Source organism: Lolium perenne, chromosome 7, assembly GCF_019359855.2.
Source record: "Lolium perenne isolate Kyuss_39 chromosome 7, Kyuss_2.0, whole genome shotgun sequence".
NCBI lineage: Eukaryota > Viridiplantae > Streptophyta > Magnoliopsida > Poales > Poaceae > Lolium > Lolium perenne.
The window spans coordinates 287,366,407-287,390,754 of record NC_067250.2 but is presented as its reverse complement, the minus strand read 5'-3'; the positions used below and the strand labels follow the sequence as shown (position 1 = coordinate 287,390,754).

The 24,348-nt window shown below is 44.5% G+C and overlaps 1 protein-coding gene across 1 annotated transcript; it reads right to left on the bottom strand.

Annotated features, from left to right (window-relative positions):
• Positions 1–242: 242 nt before the first annotated feature.
• Positions 243–3,992, bottom strand: LOC127312317 (tyrosine-sulfated glycopeptide receptor 1). The gene has a single exon (XM_051342852.2). It carries the CDS (start codon positions 3,810–3,812, stop codon positions 630–632), a length of 3,183 nt encoding a protein of 1,060 aa, XP_051198812.1. The 5' UTR covers positions 3,813–3,992; the 3' UTR covers positions 243–629.
• Positions 3,993–24,348: the final 20,356 nt, after the last annotated feature.

Sequence of the window (24,348 nt, the reverse complement as noted above, 5' to 3'; positions counted from 1 at the left end):
TCCTGATATTGTGTACCACATGGCCTCACCGGTTTTCGCGTGATTCTTCTTAGAAGTTAGCCCCACAACTGAAAATGACACCTCTTAACCTGTTCTCTGTAACAGTTAGCAAGGAAGCAAGACCACGGAGATAAATTATGTATCATAGGGAATAGCAGAAACTCTAATTAAACAGTGCTGTATGAGAAGATGCTTCTGAATATAGTGCATAGCACTGTAGTGACAACTAGATGCCGTAGTGCTGAATGAAGGGATGTTCCATCTCTTGTATTTCTGTCTCTGAGCAATCAAGTAAATCTGCGGTCTTACCTGAGATTCTATACCCACATCCCACATCATGTCTGGCTGGATTACGTTGGGAAGTATACTGAACAGCTTAATAACTGCAGATAGATTTTACAGCAACTTTGAACCAACTTTTCTCTAATTATGAAACTGAGTTTGGAGCTGCAATGTTTACACACACAAAATAACAAAATTAAACAGGGGGGCTTGTAACCCTGGGCCTTTTTCTTTGAGATGTACACTAAACACACGGCTGTACGATATGTTAGAAAGCAACGCTTCTACTCAATCTACACCTACTCTAGCGAAGTACAAGCTTGCCACCTATTTCTGTTCTTCTTTAACTACATCTCCACCTGCAGGTTTGCATCTGCAGTGTCCAGGCAGGACGCTACCTCTTGGATGGTTGGCCTCAGGCAAGGATTATGGTTGATACACTTGCAAGCAACGTCAAGCACCTTCAGCATTTGCTCTTCATGTCCTCTTCCTTTCAGCGCTGGATCCAAGACATCAGTATGCTTTCCCTGGGACCTCATCTCCCGTACCCATTGGACAAGTTCCTTCGACTTGGACAACACCTCGACAGGCCTTTTCCCCGTGAGCAGCTCAAGCAACACCACTCCAAAACTGTACATATCTCCCCTCAGTGTAGCGACCCATGCATGTCCGTACTCGGGAGGAATATAACCCAGAGTGCCAACTAGCTCAGTTGAGACATGTGTATCAAAGGGACGGATCAATCTTGCAAGGCCAAAATCTGCAACATAAGCTCTGAATTCTCTATCAAGAAGGATATTGCTGGACTTGATATCACGATGTACAATGTGAGGCTTGCAGATATTGTGGATGTAAGAAAGGCCCTGGCTTGCTCCTTGTGCAATCTTGAGCCTTGTTGGCCAGTCAAGCAATGACTTGGCGCTGTCCCTGTTGTGAAGCCAATCATCCAGGCTCCCATTCTCCATGTAAGAATATATGAGGAGCCTTGAGTTTCCCTGGATGTAGTAACCCCATAGAGGCACGAGATTGTCATGTTGTGCCACGGTGAGTGCTTCAACCTCCGCAGTGAATTCTCTTTCCATCAGACACATTTCGCCGTTGAGCTTCTTGATGGCAAGCTTGGGTCCGTTGGGTAGCTCTGCCTTATAGACTAGGCCATTACCTCCGCATCCAATAATGTTCTGCTGGTTAAAGTTATTTGTGGCTTTTAAGATATCTTTGAGGGTGATTTTGTCTGTTTCTCCCTTGCCTTGTGGTACCATAAACAAAATGGTCCCTTTGATCATGTTACACAAGTCATCCGAAGAAGAAGTGCATGTAGTTGCTTCTATGTCGCCGCTATTGCTACTCTTGTTTTGGTGGACAGAGTGTGATCTTCTGAAGGACATAAGAACACGTCCCAGCAAAAACAGGACTGCAAGCCCTCCAAAGAACACACCTAATGCAAGCGCAGCAATAATCTTCTTGTTCCTCCGCTTCGCGGAGAATGAAGATTCTCTTGAGCTGCAGTTATTGCTGAGCATTGGGCCGCATAGTTTTGGATTTCCACTGTAGCTTGAATTTGAAAAGGAATCAAACTGTCCTCCTCTTGGAACTGGTCCTTCTAGCTTGTTGTTGGAAACATCAAATCTAGAAAGGAAGTGCATATTACTCAATGCAGATGGTATTGCACCTGTGAGCTGGTTGCCTGACAGATCAAGGGTTTGCAGGTTTGTGAGGTTGCAGATCTGTTCTGGTATTTCACCAGTTAAGCTGTTGGAGCTTAAATTGACTACGTCGAGCATTTTTAGCTGACCAATCTCAGGGGGAATTACACCAGTGAAATTATTGCAGGCTAGACTCAAACTGATGGGGAAAGCACTGACCATTCTGTATTGACGTGATGGTGTCCAAAATACAGGCAACTCAAGGAAGCTCGTGTCCAACTTGGCAGCATTCTTCTCTGACATTAGCATCGGCATATTTGTCAATGCAGCTGGTATGTTCCCTGACAGTTTGTTGCTTGATAGGTCTAGAAAGAATAGAAAGCCCAGACCATCAATCCAGGGTGGTATTGGTCCGGTGAGGTTATTGACTGATAGATCTAGCATCTCCAATTTTGCAAGCTTTGATATCCAAGGAGGTATTTTTCCAACCAATGGGCAAGCATCTATTGTCAGTACCTGAAGCTTCTCAAAACCATCAATTTTGTCATCCTGTGGCATGGTTTCACCCTTGAAATTGGTTCCAATAAGCAGGGCGGTGAGGTTCTCACATTTCTTGAGCACCTGAAGTGCATTTGTGATATTTGTAAAGGAGTTGTTGGTAATCGAAAAGAAGGAGAGGGACCTGAGATTGGCAATGCTTGGTGAGAGCTGGCCTTGGAACTTATTGAAAGCCAGGCGCAATGCAACTAGGTTGGTGCATGTGTAGATACTTTCAGGAATTGCACCAGTGAAGAGGTTCATTGAAAAATCAGCTATCCTCAGATCCAACATGGTGAAATCGACTTTGCTAAGAACCCCGGTAAAACTGTTGTTTCTGAGGGTAATATATCTGAGATTTGTGCAGTTACCTAGTGCTGATGGCAGCTCACCAGACATATTGTTGTTGTCCAAGTAGAGATCCTTCAATATTCTTAACTGGCCTATAGAATCTGGAATTTTTCCAATGATTCCATTCGATCCAAGATTAAGGACAGCCAGACTGCTTAACTTGACTATGAGGGCACCATCAAGAACTCCTTGCAATGCATTGTTTGGTAGAGAGAGTTCCTCCAGTGATGTAGCATTGAAGAGTTCGTCAGGGAGAGCTCCAGCAAGGTCATTGTGGCCTGCCTTGAGCACTTTCAGCATGGAGCAACTTCCAAGTCCCGGGGAAATATTGCCGCTGAATTGGTTGTAACATAGGTCAAGCATGGCAAATGATGGGGCGTTGATGCAGATAGAATATGGTATTTGTCCTGTAAAGCTGTTGTTGCTAGCATTAAGAGCAACCAGGTTCTTCATGGCTTCCCATATTGTGGATGGAAACTGTCCTGTAAACAAGTTGCTTGAGATATTCAGCACCTGGAGAGGAAGGCCCGGATTTGAGGCTTGATGCTCTTGCAGATGACCATTGAGGTGGTTGAAGCTGACGTCGAGGACAACAATGCTTCTGGAGAACACCAATTCGGTTGGCAGGCTGCCTCCCAGTGAATTACGGGACAGGTTGAGGCGCAACATGCCAGTAAGATTGCCGAGGGATGGTGAGATGACCCCTTTGAGACCTCTGGAAGCCAGCAGGACATCTGTGACTGTCCCATCGCGGCCGCAGATGACCCCGTCCCAGTTGCAGCAGTCTGTGCCATTCACCCATGACACGTTGAGACCGCCGTTGCCTCCTGGCACGAGCCCGCCCAGGAAGCCGATAAGGGAGCTTCTCTCCTGCTCTGTGCAGGAGCTTGCTGGACAGGTGAAGGAGAGCAGAACAGCAACAGCAAGTCCAAAGAGAGGCACGGATGATCTGGTGTATCGGCTGCTACTACTGGATGATGAACCGAGCGGCTGCATGGCTCTGTCCTGAAACTAGCCTGCTGCAGCCTGCAGGGATGATCTATTTGGATTCTGGCTACCTAAAGAACCATGGGGTTGTTCTGCAAAGCAGCATGTGGGGAAGAAGCTGCCTGCTGTGTTTTCCTGTTCTTTCTTGGTCGACCTCCCTCAAGGAAGATGGCACAGGTGAGAGATGCTATAGACACATCCTAATCAGCCTTTTTTTTGCACGTTTGCCACTAACGTATTTTCAATCCACAGAGGAAAACAAATACTTCTGTGGCCCATTTCACATGTTTGACCTTTTGCTTGGGCAGTCTAGTTCTACGCTAAAGTCCAACTTTCCTATGCAATACGTTAGTTGTTATCCTTTTTCAGATCGTCACCAAACTTTGGAAGTTGGTGTGGAATACTGCACCACGCCCATATAATTCACAAGTATTTAGGCAGATATCTTCCGATTCAATGATACGACTGTAATGGTCAGGAAATCAAAATCATCAACAACCTGACTACTGGGTAAATTCTGCCTAGTATTTGCTTGACACGGGCGAAACCCGAGAACTGTTGACCTGATTGCCGTTCATAAGTTCTCACGGCGAGCTAACAGTACATCAGGGAAAAAGAAAATTACTGAAAATAAACAGCTCGTTTTTCCCCGATTCTGTCCTTACACGTGTAACCTCTTTGCAGAGAAGGCTTCTGTTGAACAGGAGAAAAAGGCAGGCGTGAAAGGAACCGGTGCTGAAGATTCCAGCGTTTGCAAGGCACTTCCTTTTCCGCTAGTGGTAGGTGCATGTAGAGGCACTTAGAACTTATCTAAATCAATGATTAACGTCGTCGTCGATGCGTATGTGAGCGTGGTTGATTGAGGAGCAAGTGGAACCTCGCGAGATCTGGTGGCAGGTCTGAGTTATTTTCGGCGCGAATTTAGGTTCCTATTTGTTAGTTAAAAGCTAGAAAAGCGATATCTTCCGCTAGCTTAAGAAAATTCTTTGCTTGATACGCAGTTCTTTTTCTCGATGTTTCATGAAATAAGAATTTGTTGGAGGATGACAGGGTGGGTGGGCACTCTGTTATTGACCCCGAGGCGTTTACTTTTGGAGCTGCAGGAAGCTTTTCCGGTTAGTTCTCCTTTGGCCCTACGGCGTATGTATGAGTCTGACCTATGCTATGCATGGATCACGACAAGGAACGGAAAATCAACGCTTGGGACTGCGTGGCGATCGAGCTCGGCGTTGGATCCAAGATACATGGTCAGGTCAACAAAGTCACATCGTAAGCTGTAGCCACGGAGTTTTGCGATGTAGGCTACTGGCAGAAATTGGTATCCATTCCATGTGCCTGCCCGAGATAAGCTAAAATTATTTCCAATCAGCAGTGATGGATCGATTGAGATATGGATCAGATTGCTAATCGCAATCCACTACCTCAAAGTAATGATTCCTCAAAAAACAAAGTGCTGATTCCTCAAAATAAATGAACATCTCAAGTGGTAGGCATAAAATGTGGTTCTCCACTAGCATGTTCTGCTGGATTCGATCTGAGATAGTTCCATGCCCGTCGCGACTGGTTCGTCACATACTCACATTTAGAGGTACTACACCTCGCGTGGCCATCTCTGTCGGAAAAGGCGGCCTGTTCTAAATCAAAGAGTGCAATTCAGACCTCCACTTCCTTATTTTTTTGCAGGAAATTCAGACTTAGGCCTCATTTAATTCAAAGAATTTGTATATGATTTTACCCGCAAAAAAAAAAAAGAATTTGTATATGATTTGTGTAGATTTGGATCATATGAAAAATGTTCTACACGAGCCGTTTGATTTATAGGAACATATCCCGTAGGAAAGATTCCTATAGAACTCTTGTAGTGTAAATTTTATAGTAAAAAAAGAATTAGATCATATATCATGGAAATTTTTTTTGCCACAATCAAAAACACTTCGTCTACCCATAGGATCAATGTAGACATGACATCCAAATCCTATGGCTTTCCTATTTCTATATTTTTTTCTATCCCATGATTCAAATGAGCCCTTAGACTTTGTAACTATGCAATACGATGGGGAACCTTACCCCGCCTACTTTTTATTTAGGGGCTACTATTGCACTACGCTCATATTGACCCATAAAATGTTTAGCATAAGAAACACAACGCTCATATTGCACTACGCTCACTATATGCAGTAGGTATACAAATATAACAAAAGTATGAAGATATGTATAGTGAATAGTGCACTTTCCAAAACTATAACTTTTAAAGATTTTATTTTTATATTTGTGTAGCCTAGAATAAAAAAGAATTTCACATTGTGTTTTTGCACATTTGTAGGATACATCATTCACTACATTCAAGATTTTTTCAAAATAAACTTGTAAATATGATCTTCGGATTTAAGAAAATGAAGAGGTACATGTAACTCGGGTCTCTATTTGTCGACACAACCTATCTTGATAATGAAAATGTTGATATGTCTTTCTAGAAAAATACTTTTCCACAAAAAATTATTGGGCTCTGAAATGCCTTTGGTTCCGGCGACGTTGATCGCGCACACGGAGATCGAAACAAGAAGGTTGACGAAAGAGTAGGTGGCCGTGCAAGACCGGTTGACATGATCGCTGATTCAAGTATTGGTTGGGGAACGCGACGCGAGTCCATCGTCGTCGTTCCGGCCGGCGTGTGAGCATCGAAAGGGTAACCAAAAGAGAGATACTGTTAGGTTGTTGGTCCTAGTAGTCCTAGGTAGTAGTGCATGATGCCGGCCATCGGAAGATCTTGCTCTCAACTCAACCACATGTAATACACTAATACGCATCCCTCAATTCTATTTTTGAGTACTTCCCGCACGAGCTTCTTTGCAGAAACAAAATATTAAAATCTTCCTGCTTGAACTTGGGCTCGTTCGTACCTACTGTCAACATCTTTTTTGGTGAAAGATTATTCAGTTGTTTTTTCCCTACTAGTTGGTACGTACTACGTCGGATTAGGTGGGGTGGTTTTGAGTTTTGCGATTGTCTTATTGACTAGGCCATACTCAGCTAGTATTAGCTTAACAACATGTTTCTTTCATTGACTTATCCTGAAGTGACAATTGATCTAACAAATACTTCCATTTCTTACCAGCTTTTGTAAGACGTGTCATATATATTTGTATTGTGAGATGGCAGGGATACTAGCTAGTATTGTGCAATCTTTAAACATGCGTGGAAAGAAACATAGTACTCCCTCTCTTACAGTTTATTAGGCTTACGCGTATCCCTAGGTCGTAAATTTGATCAAGTTAGCATTAGTTATATGTTATAAAAGTTATATCATTAGAAAGTTTAGATGTTCTATTTTCTAATGATACAATTTTTGCATTATATAATTTAAATTATATAGGTTAAATTAGCGAACTAGGGATACGGGGAAAACTAGTAAACTGACACGGAGGGAGCACTGTGGAATCTTTAATCAAGGATACGGTGAGCTATAGGTATTTGCTAGCTTGGCTATATGGTTTGTTAAAGAGGATGGCGGTGACCGTGTCAACCATTGCCACGTTGAAACGCGTGAGTGCTTTCGTGTGATGTGCATCTACCTTATTCTGCCCTTTGGTAGTTAAGAGAAATTCCGTAGACCAAAGGGCACCTGAACCAGAAAATCCGTGCAATGGGAGGACATAATTTCTATACCTAGGAAATATACGATTTTGTAATTGTGCGGTAGTGTGTATGCATGTTGTATGTTGTACCTCCGGACATAACCGTATCGACTGTAATGTACCACCTACCATGATGAGGTCTAAGACCTAGATTGTGGCCCAATCTTGCGAATTCGACCCGAAATTGAAAGGGGAAATGAAGAACGGGATGAACACGAAGAACAAACACACACCACAACCCAATACAAACCAATTATACTCCCTTGGTTGGTTAGACCAAACCAATAAAATCAATCCTTGGAGACACCCTAAGGTTGAATCCAAGAAGAGAGAGATTGGAGGAGGAGATTCAACTAGAACTTGGATGAGAGAGGGGGAAGCCTTGAATCATCCATGAATGAATCATCCATGAAGAGTAGAAATCCCTCAAGAGTGCCTTGATACAAAGAACATAGTTCTAGGGAGACAAAGCTCTAACTAGTCTAAGCCAAATCTTGTCTAACCTTAGCAAAGAGGAGTACGGGAGATACATATAGGCCTAATTCAAGCAGGGGCAGTTTGGGTATTACAAGGCATAAAAGAGGGACGTCCAGATTAGATCGAACGGTTCAGATCTGGGCTGTTTTCGGCTGAGCGGTACCTCGGGCGGAGGTACCGGCCGTGGTACCGGAAAAACACCAAAAGATGGCCGAAACGTCCAGGGTACTCGGACCCCCAAGCAGTACCTTGGCCGGTACCAAGGGCGGAGGTACCGGACGGCCACGGGCGGTAGTATCGGCCATGCATGGCCGGTAGTACCGGTCTTAGGCACACGCGCGGGAGGGCCTGGGGGAGGCGCCTGGACTCCAGCTGGAGGTGCCGGCCACCCATGGCCGGAGGTACCGGCCCTCCTTGGCCGGAGGCTCCACCTCCTCTTCCCTTTCTCCTTCTTTCTTTCTTCTTCCCTTCTCTTCTCTTCTCCTTTCTTCTTCTTTCTTCTTCCCTTCTCTTCTCCTTTCTTCTTCTCTCTTCCTTGCACCATGGGAGTTCCTCCTCTATTGGTCCTTGTTGACGTTTGCACCTAATGACACAACACATATGGGCGTGAGGTAGCATACCATTCAAGTGTGTGTTGAGATCGACCACAGAGAGGATAGAGTTCACCTTGTCATGTATAGCTTTTAGTCGGACTCGTGTCATCGGTCCACTTGGGGGACCCCTTGGCCATGGTGTAGTGTCGTCGTTAGGCGGGGCTACATAATCTCCCCCCCTTGGGGAAGAGTCGTCCTCGACTCTTGTTCCTCCTCATCTCCATGATAGGGTGAGAGATCCGAGATGTTGAATGTGTTGGTCACCAAGTATTTAGAATCTTTGTTGTCGATGATGTAGGCGTTGATCCTTGTAGCTTGGCGAGAACATGTTCGTGTATGGTTGCCCTTGTATCCTTAGGGATGTTCGTCGTGTTGCGGGCGTCCTTGTTGAAGTCCATGACGGTTCTCCCATGAAGTGGTGGAGGGAGAAAGTCGTGGTCAAAGAAAAACTTGGGGAAAAGCAACTTGCGAATAGAAAGCTTGGGTATGCCAAATTTGTTATCGGTGAATAATAAGCTCTCATGCAAATACGAAGCATCAAGTCCTTTCTCAAAGGGACACTTGGCAAAAATAGGGACATAAGGCGTGTCGGTGTAGTCAAAATTTGGTAAAGCGAAGGGTGTTTCATGTGCAAAATTCTTTTGAAAGTTGTCAAAAATGTGTTGTGTAGCGTTGTCCCAAACAAATGGAACATTCAAAATGCAAGTAATGGTGGACAAATTTTGGTCAAAATTGCTATGTTCAATGGCAAAGTTATGGAAACTGCTAGCTTGGGTAATTATGGTTGGCGTGAGCCGAGTATGAGTATCCTCAAGTTTCAAAGAATCCATTTTAATTGCCATAGATGAAATGATAAATCCAAAGGAGAGCAACTTTTTGTGTGACAAGTGGCACAAGATGCATAAGGTGTCTCTCAAATGTATGACATGGTCCTTGAGATTCTCAGAGTGTATGATGATATCATCAAGACATACAACTGTTGGAGATATGCCCAAGAGGCAATAATAAAAGTAGTTATTATATATCTTTATGTTTATGATAAATATTTATATACCATGCTATAATTGTATTAACCGAAACATTGATACATGTGTGATATGTAAACAACAAAGAGTCCCTACTAAGCCTCTTAACTAGCTTGTTGATTAATAGATGATTAGTTTCATAATCATGAACATTGGATGTTATTAATAAACAAGATTATATCATTATATGAATGATGTAATGGACACACCCAATTAAGCGTAGCATAAGATCACGTCATTAAGTTATTTGCTATAAGCTTTTGATACATAGTTACCTAGTCCTTTCGACCATGAGATCATGTAAATCACTTATACCGGAAAGGTACTTTGATTACATCAAACGCCACTGCGTAAATGGGTGGTTATAAAGGTGGGATTAAGTATCCGGAAAGTATGAGTTGAGGCATATGGATTAACAGTGGGATTTGTCCATCCCGATGACGGATAGATATACTCTGGGCCCTCTCGGTGGAATGTCGTCTAAATGTCTTGAAAGCATATGAATAAGTTCATAAGAGACCACATACCACGGTGCGAGTAAAGAGTACTTGTCAGGAGACGAGGTTGAACAAGGTATAGAGTGATACCGATGATCAAACCTCGGACAAGTAAAAATATCGCGTGACAAAGGGAATTGGTATCGTATGTGAATGATTCATTCGATCACTAAGTCATCGTTGAATATGTTGGAGCCATTATGGATCTCCAGATCCCGCTATTGATTATTGGTCGGAGAGAGATCTCAACCATGTCTACATAGTTCACGAACCGTAGGGTGACACACTTAAGGGTTGATGTTGTAATAGTAGAACTTGAATATGGAATGGAGTTCGAATATTTGTTCGAAGTCCCGGATGAGATCCCGGACATCACGAGGAGTTCCGGAATGGTCCGGAGAATAAGATTCATATATAGGAAGTCATTTTATGTGTTTGAAAATGATCCGGTGCATTTATGGAAGGTTCTAGAAGGTTCTAGAATATTTCGGAAGAAAGTCACTTTGGAAGGCGGAGTCCCGAAGGGACTCCACCACCATGGCCGGCCAACCCTAAGGGGTGGAGTCCCAGGTGGACTCCACCTAAGGTGGCCGGCCACCCCCTCCCAAGGGAAGGTGGGAATCCCACCTCTAGTGGGAGTCCTAGCTTGGGTAGGTTTCATGTCATATGGAAGGTTTTGGTTTGGGGTCTTATTCGAAGACTTGTAGACCAACTCTTGGGTGTTCCACCTATATAATGAGGGCCAAGGGGAGGGGGCCGGCCACCCCAACACAACAAGGTGGCCGCACCACCTAGATGGCCGGCGCCCCCCTCTCCCCAAACCCTAGCCGCCCCACTCCTCCTTCTTCCTCGCACGCTTAGCGAAGCTCTGCCGGGATTCTCCATCGCCACCGACACCACGCCGTCGTGCTGTCAGATTCAAGAGGAGCTACTACTTCCGCTGCCCGCTGGAACGGGGAGGTGGACGTCGTCTTCATCAACAACCGAACGTGTGACCGAGTACGGAGGTGCTGCCCGTTCGTGGCACCGTAATCAAGATCTTCTACGCGCTTTTGCAAGCGGCAAGTGAACGTCTACCGCAGCAACAAGAGCCTCATCTTGTAGGCTTTGGAAATCTTCAAGGGTGAGTCTCGACCATCCCTTCGTTGCTACCGTCTTCTAGATTCCATCTTGGCTTGGATTGCGTGTTCGCGGTAGGAAATTTTTTGTTTTCTATGCAACGTTATCCTATAGTGGTATCAGAGCCGTGTCTATGCATAGATGGTTGCACGAGTAGAACACAATGGTTTTGTGGGCGTTGATGCTTTTGTTGTCTTTAGTTTGAGTACTTTGCATCTTTGTGGCATAGTGGGATGAAGCGGCTCGGGCTAACTTTACATGACCGCGTTCATGAGATTTGCTCCACGCTCGACATGCAACTTGTATTGCATAAGTGGCTTTGCGGGTGTCTGTCTCTCCTACTATAGTGAAGATTCAATTTACTCTTCTATTGACAACACTAGTATCACCGTTGTGGTTCATGTTCGTAGGTAGATCGGATCTCACTCGAAAACCCTAAACCACGTAAAATATGCAAACCAAATTAGAGAACGTCTAACTTGTTTTTGCAGGGTTTGGTGATGTGATATGGCCATAATGTGATGATGACTATGTATGAGATGATCATTATTGTATTGTGGCAACCGGCAGGAGCCTTATGGTTGTCCTTAAATTTCATGTTGAGTAGTATTTCAAAGTAGTTGTAATAGTTGCTACATGAGGTGAACAATCATGAAGACGGCGCCATGGACCTTGACGCTACGCCGACGATGATGGAGATCATGCCCGTTGATGATGGAGATCATGTTCGTGCTTTGGAGATGAAGATCGAAGGCACAAAGACTAAAGGGCCATATCATATCACATATGAATTGCATGTGATGTTAATCCTTTATGCATCTTATTTTGCTTAGAACGCGACGGTAGCATTATAAGATGATCCCTCACATTAATATCAAGATAATAAAGTGTTCTCCCCTCGTATGCACCGTTGCACAGTTCGTCGTTTCGAAGCATCTCGTGATGATCGGATGTGATAGACTCAACGTTCACATACAACGGGTGTAAGCCATGTTGCACACGCGGAATACTTGGGTTTGCTTGACGAGCCTAGCATGTACAGACATGGCCTCGGGACAACGGAAACCGAAAGGTTGAACACGAGTCATATGGATGATATGATCAACATGTTGATGTTCACCATTGAAGCTACATCATCTCACGTGATGATCGGTTTTGGTGTAGTGGATGTGGATCGTGTACCACTTAACAACTATGAGGGATGTTGTATTAAGTGGGAGTTCATTAGTAATTAGATTAAAACATGAACTAATTATCATAAACATAGTCTGAGTAGTATTTTGAATTAATTTGTAGTATTGGCATCCGTTTTCTACCAAGCGCTAGTCTTGTAATTGAGATAGAAATACTGTTAAAATCTGACAAGAAACTTTACGGACTGGTACCGTATTGTTAAAGAATCAAGAAATGATTAAGTCCTATTGCAAACTTTTAGTAAACCTCACATTGTTGATTCAAAGAGCTATGGTTTCAATTAGTACCTAAAGTTATCTTGTCTCCGTGAAACTTGAAGTTCAAATCTGTTTGAAAAGTAAGGAGCTGAAAATTTTGTTTTCAGAAATAATCAAGGTATGAGATATATGTGATATCTAAGACCTTATTGCAAGATGATAGAATATAATTTGGTGAGACTATATAAACTCATAAGTTTTATGGGAATGTAGGAAGGTTGAAGACGCAAGGCGTCCCAATCCTCCAACTATTGGGGGCACTAACGATATTCGCATATCCATGAAGTAATCGTCCTTAGTATGCACCGTTGCTAAGACTCGTCGTTTCGTAGCATCACGTGATGATCGGGTGTTATAGATTCTACGTGTGCATACAACGGGTGCAAGCCAGATTTGCACATGCGAATACTGAGGTTAAACTTTACGAGCCTAGCATGTACAGACATGGTCTCGGAAAAGTCGTCATGATATGATGGATAAAATTATGAGTGAAATTGTTCATCATATTACAAAGTTACTAATAGTGAAATCTGAAACACTTGTCATATGATGATCAACTTCAAAGTAAGAACCTCAAGGTTATTGGTATTTGACCAACAAACCTAGAAGTTATTGAAGGTGAAGTATTTTCTGAATAATGAGGAAAGCTAAAAGAGAAACTACAAAAGATATTTTGGCAGAAAGAAAAGAGAAGACTAGAAAGTCTAGCTCAGGTGTATATACATGATATACATGTTATGGTTGTATTCCTAGTTTGGTCACACAATGAAATTCTTGGGTATTAGTACCATATTGGTTGGTATGAAATGTCATACAAAACAACGCAATACAAGAATACAATGGCCTAAGTGACTGACAAGGAATATGATAGGAATGCATACGGAACAAAAATAAAGTGTTATTATGTTCGTCGTTGGCATCCTATCTAGCCCTTAGAATTTATAATAAAGAACTTAATAATTGTTATTTTGCTCTGGTCAAATGAAAACAATGAGTTGTTAAAATTATGACATTACTCCATGTACGATGGATAAGTTATTATAAATCTTAATGGTGAAACACACATACATAATACTGACGCTAAAATGCCATAAGGCAAATGATTTGAATTCTACTTATTTGTGGAACCGCAATTTAGGTCATATTAGAAAGGAACGCATGAAGGAACTCCATGCAAATGGATTTTTGGAGTCATTCGATTTTTGAATCGTTTGGCGCTTGCAAATCTTTTCTAAAGAGAATGACTGAAATACCGTTCATAGGCCAAGAGTTGAACGGGCAACTAACTTAGTGGAAAAATACATGATGATGTATGTGGTTCACTGGGCGTAGGTTGTGCGGGAGATTCTTCTACTTCAAAACTTCCAACAATGAATTGAGTATATATATGTGGATATATTCGATAAGGAAGAAATTTGAAACATTTGAATGGATTCAAATAAATTTCAGCATGAGGTGGAAATCATCGTAATAGAAAAGTCAAATATCTATGATTGGATCATAGTGGAAATATTTGAATTACGAGTTTTAGCGAACATCTAAGAGAGTTATGAAATTGTTCTACAACTCACGTTTCTTGGAGTATCATAGTGATGATGGAGTATCCGAGAGATGTATCCAAACCTTGTTGGGTCAATGATGAGATAAAATATTGATGCTATTATATTTTTGTGGATTATGCTTTAGTGACTACCGCTTTTACACTAAATAGAGCATCATCATGATCCGTTGAAATGACACCATACGAGTTATGGCATGGGTATGAACCCTAATAGTCCTTTCTTAAATTTTGGAATGCATAGCATAAAGTAAATAAGTTTACAACCAAAATCGGATGAATGTCTTTGTTGGTTATCCCACAGAATTGATTGGGAATTCTTTCCACTATGGAGACAAAGACAAAAGTGTTTGTCGATGTTTCTTACTTATTTCCAAGAAATTGTTTTTAGCGAAGTATTTGAGTGGGAGGACAATAAAACTTGATAAGGTTTATGAACCTGAGCATAATGATCAGAGTAGCACAGCATCGGAATTGGTTCCGGAAGCGGTCACGACGATCATGGCTCCCATGTCTACAAAATGTTATAGTCATGGAGATCGAAGTACTTATTGAACCTTGTAGGTATGGTTTACTTTGTGATCAAATAAATGATTTGTGAACAAAGGATTGTTTTTGAAAAATGATAAACCAACTACATACAAAGAAGTTATGATGGGCCCTGACTCCGTTAAAATGGCTATACGTCATGAAATCCAAGATAGATGAATACTTTTTGAAAGTAAACAGATCTATAAAATTGATGGACTTGGATGGAATATCCTTGAATAAGCTCGACTTGTCGAAAAGTTGTTTACGACAAAGTTCAAAGAGTTGACTACGATAAGATTAGATCTTCCGTAGCAATGCTTATAGTCTATGTGGATTATTCTAGTAATCGCTACATATTTCTTTCATGAGATATGATAGTAGGATGGCAAAATACATTACTTAACAGAAGTGTGTATTTGTTGCGGTCAGAAACCCACCGGCGAGCAACGACGGGCAACACAGGAGAGCCGGGAGCAACTTAGGGCTGCGGCTGGCCCTGGTCCCTCCGAGCGACGGCCCGCAAAGACTCCGGCACGCACGTCCGATGCTGGTGCAAGGGCGTGCCACCTGACCTATACCTGGTTAGGAAGGTGATGGAGATGCCTCGCTTAGTTTCCTGCATGGCATACACGTAAACATTAAATACGAGCCTCGATCGGCTCTCAGGTTGTCCTGTGAATCGGCTCAAAGAGCCGATCCACCCATGATTCGCACGAGGTGTACGAATATATGGTGGTCCTGCTTGATCAAGATAAAGCTAAAATGATCTACGACAATTTAGGGTTTTCACCGCATAATCGGAACATCCTACTCGTGATTGAGCCTCGCGGCCGCGCACGGTGATCGTAAGCCAATCCTAGACAAGGCCTAAAAACCAACACGAAGTTGATCCCCGGAACATCCTGTCTAGGGCTAGCAAACTACACCCTGCGCGCCGCTGGATCCTTCAACCCTTTGTAAGGCCTAACTATGCAGATATTAAACTAATCCTTGAAGAACAAGGAGCAACCATAACGGATCGGATCTACTAAATAATGATCAAGCGGGGTGCCGCCCCTACGCCTAAGATAGGTGTAAGGGCGGCTAGATGTCTAAGGGTTGCACGACGATAGCATATGATACGAAGAACAATGCTAACCCTAACACATCTAAGATAACTACGTTGCTCGCCATCAAAAAGGCTTCAGTACGAGCAACGCATGAACAACGAATAAACTTGTACTGCCTAGATCGCAAGATGCGATCTAGGCAGCATGATGCTTACCCGGAAGAAACCCTCGAGACAAGGGAGTTGGCGATGCGCCTAGATTGGTTTGTGGTGAACGTGATTGTTGTTTATTTCATAAACCCTAGATACATATTTATAGTCCGTAGACTTTCTAACATGGGAATAATCCCAACCGTGCGCGAGTCAAACTCTAACTAACCGACACGTATCCTACTAAATTACAGATACACGGGCAAACTAGCCCAAACTTTGCATAACAGACCGATTCACGTATTTCTTCCATGTATATTCTTCAAGTCCATCTTGATCGCGGCCCACCTCTGATCCGGTCAAATTCTGGTGATAACACATGCCCCCCTGGTTTTGGAATTGATAATTCCAAAATTACTCTGCTTTTTCTTCGTCGGGTCATGTCGTGGCAGAACAGAACCGCCGCAGTATTCTTCATCATGATGCCTTGCCTTCTCAACTTCTCTGCAAAATTTGATAAATTTAGCATCACTTCCTCGGAAACTGCAATGGCATTAACTCTCCACTAGGCTTCCCCTTTATTTAACTGTGCCGATTGATTAGCCTTTTCATCCCCTTCCTCTGTTCTAGCTATCGGCACCGAAAAGCCCTCTTTCCCTGTAGCAATGTCTTCTTCTTCCTCCGTCTCCTCCGGCCTCTCTTTCCAATCTTCTTCCTCGAGTGAGCTGATGTCAGAGCCAGAGTGGGACTTCGACTTCATGTCAGATGGTCCACCAGAAGCCCTTGTCGGATCAGATGGCGACATGCCCCTGACTGATGGGGAGGGCGACCTCCAGTTCCTCATTGAAGGGGAACTGGAGAGCGAGAGCGAGGATGACCTCCACTCCTGGAGGAACCCCACTTCCTCCGATAAGGAGGAGGAAGAGGAAGACGAGGAGGAAGAGGAGGAACAGGAAGAAGAGGAGGAAGACGACTCCTCCTCCTCCGCTGGGTACCCGCCGGCGAAGCGCTTCCGCGCTTGGGCGGACAGTGAAGATGACGATGATGACGAAGAGGAAGAAGCTCCGGCCGAAGGCTGGGGCAGCAGTGACGAGGAGTTCTCTGGAAGCAGCGCCGGCGGCAGCTACGACGCCGATGACGAGGGCAGCGAGGATTAGTAAAGTAGGATCAGTAGTACGCGAGCAATCGGCTCTTCTTTTGTTCCCCCTTTCTTGAGCAATCGGCTCTTCATTGTAAAAAACCCTCCTTTTAGTAATGAAGAAGTATTTCCAGTCAACTTTTTGCCGATAGTCAAAGTCAAACGATCCCCCAAAAGAGCCGATGGCATCGCATTGGTCTCTACCATAAAAACACGAGTAAGGTCGACCTAGCTGCCCCTCAAAACGGTAACCTGCGACCTCCGTCTGAGAAAGCAAACTCAGATCCCCAAATCGCCGCCTGAGCAGTTCCAACTCACGGCCACCTGCATCCCAGATCTCGACCGCGCCGCCCCCAACTCTACAGCGCATCCAATGGCGGAATCATCCAATACCAACGCCATGGTCTCCGGTCTGAAGGTAATCCTTAACCTCCTCTCGCCATTCGAATCGACGTTAGGATTAATAGCAAACACCTGAATTAATGTTTTGTTCCGCTATTAATTTAGGTCTCAGACATCCTACTGCCACATCCTTCTCTCGCAAATTCTATGTGCCTCGGTCCTCGTTCTTCCGAGAGTCCCGCCCTCTTAATTTCATGCGAAGCTAACAGAATCCCCTTCGTGAATCAGAACTTAGATCTGACTTCCTGGGCCGACTGCCTGCGAGCCTGGCCTAATCCTCCTGAGGGTTATAGGGATAGCCGATGCCTTGTCATTATCATTGTCTCCCCTTGAGAAGAATGAAAATATTCTGAAAACCATCGGCTACTTCTGGTCTGATGCACTGAACTGCTTCATGTTTGGCCATGGCCCTATGACACCAACTCTGCTGGATGTGGCCACGATCACAGGCCTAGACATTGCATCCCCAAGCCCTTCTGCATTCAAACTGCCGAAAGTCCCTTTCACCCTTTCCTCTAAAAAAGAGTGTACCAGCTGGGGTGCCTACCTCAATCGTTATATGAAAACCAAAGGCCCTGTGACAGAGAGAGAACACACAGCCTTCCTGAACTTCTGGTTGGAGCACTTCATATTCTGTGGCCCGTCACTTGCCCCTACCAAGAATTACCTTTCCCTGGCCTATGAACTTGCCAAAGGCACCCAACTTGGCCTAGGTAAACTGTTTCTTGGAGAGGTCTATCGATCTCTTCAACTGATGTCTGTCAAACTGTTCTCTCAAAAGACAGTTAAAACTGGCGGCCCCTGGTGGTTTATTCAGTTATGGGCTCAGCTATACTTTCAGAACCAGATCCCAGACTTCGCACCTTTGGCCACCTGCACCTTTCCGAATGCTAATGGAAAGGAGATCCGATGCACCAGCTATGGCCAAGCTTTGTATGGTCTCCCAGGCAGCAGGCTGATCCCTAAGGAGGCAGCAGGGTGGTTCAAGGTTTTCTTCCAAGGTTTGGACAACCCCCTGTTCTTTCCTTATACTGAATCGGAGAACTTTGAGAACCTAGTCTCCTTTCGATTGGATAACTTTGCCGATGACGCTAGCACCCAGCATCTGTATTCTATCATGATTCGTCCTTGCTTCCTCCCCGTTGGCATGAGTACCTCGAACCGGATCATCAAGCCTGGTTATGAGTCTTACCAACCGGTAGTGGTAGCCCGACAGCTTGGCCTCGGGCAGGTGCCTCCACACTTCTTCCTACACCACCTGACAGCAAGCAGAGCTGAACTGCCTGACATCCTTACTGGCCAAAGGTGTTATACCTTCTTTGATGCTTTGGCCATTCCAATTCCCCACAACCTCCATTTCTCCTTCACTACCGATGGTTTCGAGACTTGGTGGTCCATGTGGAAGACCCATGTCTTCAGAAGGGCTCTAGGACCGCTGCTGAGACAGCTTGATGCCGAGTATGACGTTCCTGCAGACCAGGTATCATTACTTAAACATTTCTTGCAATGGCTCATGGTGATTGTCTGTAACCTGACTCCATCTCCTGGCAGCAACAAGATGGCCCAGCTCCCACGCAAGCCGATGGCTCCCCCTTCGCATTCCTTCCTCCGGCCCCAGTGGTTCTCTTACGCGAGCTCGCCACCCCTGAAGAAAGTCATAATGCAGAGTCAGCCGATTTCACCGAAATCGGCTCCCAAGAGTAAAGCATCTTCGGGGCCAGTTGCCCCCCGAGCCTCGACTCAGGCGAGGACGGCAGTGAGGAAGGTGGCTGCTAGGAAGACCCTGAAGCGCAAAGCTCCTGCCCAAGAAAGCTTGCACGTAAGTTGATTTGTGCCCTGTCCACATTTATCCGCTTTCCCAGTCTTTTGCAACACGCTCGTATTCTTTTCTACAGACTTCCACCGAAGAAACCTCCAGCGGGGCCGCAGAATCCAGCCAGAGGGATTCGAGCTCGGGCAATTCCGAGAGGTCCACCACCCAGAGCCAGACGGCTTCGCCAGCGTCGGCTTCTAAGAAAAGGTCGATTCCCGAGCCTCCTGCTCCCCAAGCCCCGACAAAATCGGGGTCACGCGTGAAGCGTCGATGCGTCAAAAGGGCTCGTAAAAACCCACGAGCTTCTCCATCAAGCCAGGAGGTCTCAAATGTAATTATCTCCCTGGTTTACACTTCATGCTAACCCATTGCCATTTGGATCGGCTAACCACTTCCTTTTGCAGACCAAAGAAACCTCTAGCGGAGACGTAGAGGAGGTACTGATGCCGTCCGCCACGCTAGACCTAGCCACCTCGACGATCGCGGCTGACCAAGTGGCTGACCTAGCCAAGTCCACGGAAAAGCCGATTATCACCACATCGGCTGCTCCTCCTATCTTGGGAGAGGTACACCCCCTTTCCTTGGCTCTATCACTTTCTTCGTTGTATGCTAAACCCACTTTCTTTGCCTTCTCAGGGTTGTGATCTCTCGAGCTTGCTGACGTTCGATCCAGAATCCATCGAACCAACTACTTCCAAGGTAAGTGGAGAGCCCAGTCCTAGCACGGTCCATGGTCCACTCCAGCGTCTCAAGGATTTGCTCTCTTCCTCAATTGAGACCCTGATTGAAAATTCCGAGGAAGTCAAAGGCATCCTCGAAGATATCCAGCCCCATCTCCCTATGACACTGCAAGTGAAGCTCTGGCCAGTTGTTACTCTATCGGTCTTCAAGTCAAGGGTGCAATCGGCTCGACAAAGGATTACTCTTCGCCACACCCAGCTTCCATTGAGAGCCGATATTGCAGACAAGTGTCAACGGCTCAACGAGAAGAAGGCTGCTTTAGACGCCAAAACTGACACTTCTGCTCACAGTGCCGAACTCGGAACCCTGCGCAAGGAACTGGAGAACCTTGAAGAGAGGGTCAGGGTGACCAAGCAGCTTATCCAAGACAAGGAAGCCCTTATTGCCCGCTCTCAAGAGGAAGCACAGGGCCTCACAGCCGACCTGAAGACCGATCTGGCTGAAATTCGTACCCTGAGCAGTCAGCTGGTGACGGGCAAAGATGAGGACGACGAGGCTGAGATCGCCGAGGTGGATCGCATCCATGCTGATGCCCTTCACGCCCTCAGCGTGTTTCTTCGGTAGAGCCCTTAGAGATCGATGTTTTACTGAACTTGGCCTTTCGATGACTCCGCTTCGGCTGTACTGATTGTTTTTCCATCGGTCCCTAATATTTTATTGCCCATGTATCGCACATGTTCATAGCGTCTGTCTATCTGATTATGTGCCCCCCCGAGCCGAATCTGTCAGGTTACTGCAGATATCGGCTCTGCAGTTATCGATAGGACTATACCTGAACATCGGCTCTGCAGTCATGACCAAAGCCGATTTCCACGAGCTCGCAAGCCGATGTAAGCCCATACCCTAACTTTCCGTCACCTGTTAGATCGACGCTGAACACAGGCGAAGCATATGGCAAGGATAATACGGGGCGATTGCTGGAATTGGCCCCTATCTTGATTTTATTGCTCAAAGAGGCTCACATCTCGTTTGTGCCAGCCGATGTCTCATCACCGGCTTTCCTTCGTTTGGGGCGCCATACTTTCCTTTGTGGTCGACCCTCTTCGTCCAGGGTTCGTTGAACTTTCGCGGCCAGATTAGGCCGCACCTTCCTTAGCGCGTGCAGGTACAACCTTTCGGCTTCCTCCAAGCCACGCAGTCGCTGAACCCTACGCCTTCGAAAACGGCTGAGTCCATCAGGGCACCACCTTGGCCGGTGGCATCTGTCCTCTTCTCCTTCACGGTCATCTTCTAACCCCTCGAGGTCTTCTTCCTGAGAGGAGTCAGTTTGCTTGTTCTTAGATGGAAGAGACCCAAGCCGTTTAGTAGATACCATGTGGGCGGGTTCTGTGAAAAGAGCCGATGAGGTCGGCTTCGAGGATTGCTTTGACCTCGTCATACTTCTTCTTGAGCTCCTCGGTCAGATCCTCGTACGTGACTGGAGTGCCGTCCGCCATCTCAGATGTAGATGGTGATGTGGTTGATGTCGAAGATTGTCCCACCGGGCGTGCCAGAATGTGTTGCGGTCAGAAACCCACCGGCGAGCAACGACGGGCAACACAGGAGAGCCGGGAGCAACTTAGGGCTGCGGCTGGCCCTGGTCCCTCCGAGCGACGGCCCGCAAAGACTCCGACACGCACGTCCGATGCTGGTGCAAGGGCGTGCCACCTGACCTATACCTGGTCAGGAAGGTGATGGAGATGCCTCGCTTAGTTTCCTGCATGGCATACACGTAAACATTAAATACGAGCCTCGATCGGCTCTCAGGTTGTCCTGTGAATCGGCTCAAAGAGCCGATCCACCCATGATTCACACGAGGTGTACGAATATATGGTGGTCCTGCTTGATCAAGATAAAGCTAAAACGATCTACGATGATTTAGGGTTTTCACCGCATAATCGGAACATCCTACTCGTGATTGAGCCTCGCGGCCGCGCACGGTGATCGTAAGCCGATCCTAGACAAGGCCTAAAAACCAACACGAAGTTGATCCCCGGAACATCCTGTCTAGGGCTAGCAAACTACACCCTGCGCGCCGCTGGATCCTTCAACCCTTTGTAAGGCCTAACTATGCAGATATTAAACTAATCCTTGAAGAACAAGGAGCAACCATAACGGATCGGATCTACTAAATAATGATCAAGCGGGGTGCCGCCCCTACGCCTAAGATAGGCGTAAGGGTGGCTAGATGTCTAAGGGTTGCACGACGATAGCATATGATACGAAGAACAATGCTAACCCTAACACATCTAAGATAACTACGTTGCTCGCCATCAAAAAGGCTTCAATACGAGCAACGCATGAACAACGAATAAACTTGTACTGCCTAGATTGCAAGATGCGATCTAGGCAGCATGATGCTTACCCGGAAGAAACCCTCGAGACAAGGGAGTTGGCGATGCGCCTAGATTGGTTTGTGGTGAACGTGATTGTTGTTTATTTCATAAACCCTAGATACATATTTATAGTCCGTAGACTTTCTAACATGGGAATAATCCCAACCGTGCGCGAGTCAAACTCTAACTAACCGACACGTATCCTACTAAATTACAGATACACGGGCAAACTAGCCCAAACTTTGCATAACAGGCCGATTCACGTATTTCTTCCATGTATATTCTTCAAGTCCATCTTGATCGCGGCCCACCTCTGATCCGGTCAAATTCTGGTGATAATAGTATTAAAGGTGTATACAAGATACAACCAATTGTTTTGCTAGTCCGTGGAATAATAGATAGGTAAACGAACTTCAATTGGATGAAGTGAGTATCACGGAGTTGGAATCTTCATCGGATGAAATAGTCAAAAAGTTTTTGATTTCATCAGAAACGATGAAGAGGCTTGCATTTGCAAGAAATTAAGTGGGAGCGCTGAGACATATTTATAATACTTTATGTAGATACATATAGTTGGTTATAAATGATGTAATTATATACTTGATTATAAAAGGTTTCATTGAGAATTAACTTCAATGAAAGGATATGGACTGAAACATATTTAGTGTCAAGATCTATGAAGATAGATTGAAACACATAATAAGTTTAAGTCAAAGTACATAGAAAGGATATTGAAGTAGTTCAATATAAAAATATTAAGAAAATATTCTTGTCATGTGAAGTTTTAACAAAACTTGAGTGTATCTGACACTCAATGAGTAAAAACACATGAGTGATTTAGATCACAATTAATATGTACACAATCAGATGTCCTGTGCTCTAAAAAGTTAGGAGCATATACCAGAATAATTCATGTGATGATCATTGGACAAACAGTAAGAATATCCCTGTGTACTTTAGAAGAACCAAGGATATATAAATAGTTTTGTATGGAGAAATGACAAACAAATCGCTGTAAGGTGTTGCACCGATATTGGTTTTGTCACATATAAAAATAAAATTTCAATCTCAAAATTAGGCTAAGTGTTGTTTAAAAGGTAGCACAATGCTAGATTTAGAAGAGTTCTAAATGTTGTGACGGATTCTACAAACGAAGGCAGAATATGTCATTGTTTTGACAATGACTGAGGATGTTAAGTCAAGAGGTTCTTTGAGAACTTGGTGTAGTTCCGATAGTGTCAGAACTTTGAAGCTATATTGTGCATGACAATATTAGTGACATATTTCAGACCGCGAAATTAAGGTTCCACCAGAAGACCAAACATATTTAATGCCGACTCATTTGGAAAATGATTGATGCATGAAGATGCAAATGAATTGCAAAATACATACGTTTCTGAGTGTGTCAGAACCGTTGACTAAAGCTCTCCCTAGGGCAAAGTATGACCAACACCAGAATGCCATGGGTGTTAAGTACCTTACAATGTAATCTAGATTATTGACTCTAGTGCAAGTGGGAGACTGTTGGAGATATGCCCAAGAGGCAATAATAAAAGTAGTTATTATATATCTTTATGTTTATGATAAATGTTTATATACCATGCTATAACTGTATTAACCGAAACATTGATACATGTGTGATATGTAAACAACAAAGAGTCCCTAGTAAGCCTCTTAACTAGCTTGTTGATTAATAGATGATTAGTTTCATAATCATGAACATTGGATGTTATTAATAAACAAGATTATATCATTATATGAATGATGTAATGGACACACCCAATTAAGCGTAGCATAAGATCACGTCATTAAGTTATTTTCTATAAGCTTTTGATACATAGTTACCTAGTCCTTTCGACCATGAGATCATGTAAATCACTTATACCGGAAAGGTACTTTGATTACATCAAACGCCACTGCGTAAATGGGTGGTTATAAAGGTGGGATTAAGTATCCGGAAAGTATGAGTTGAGGCATATGGATTAACAGTGGGATTTGTCCATCCCGATGACGGATAGATATACTCTGGGCCCTCTCGGTGGAATGTCGTCT

Bases quoted from the DNA above. Each gene is read 5' to 3' on its own strand.
- LOC127312317 (XM_051342852.2), bottom strand. From the start codon at position 3,812: ATGCAGCCGCTCGGTTCATCATCCAGTAGTAGCAGCCGATACACCAGA.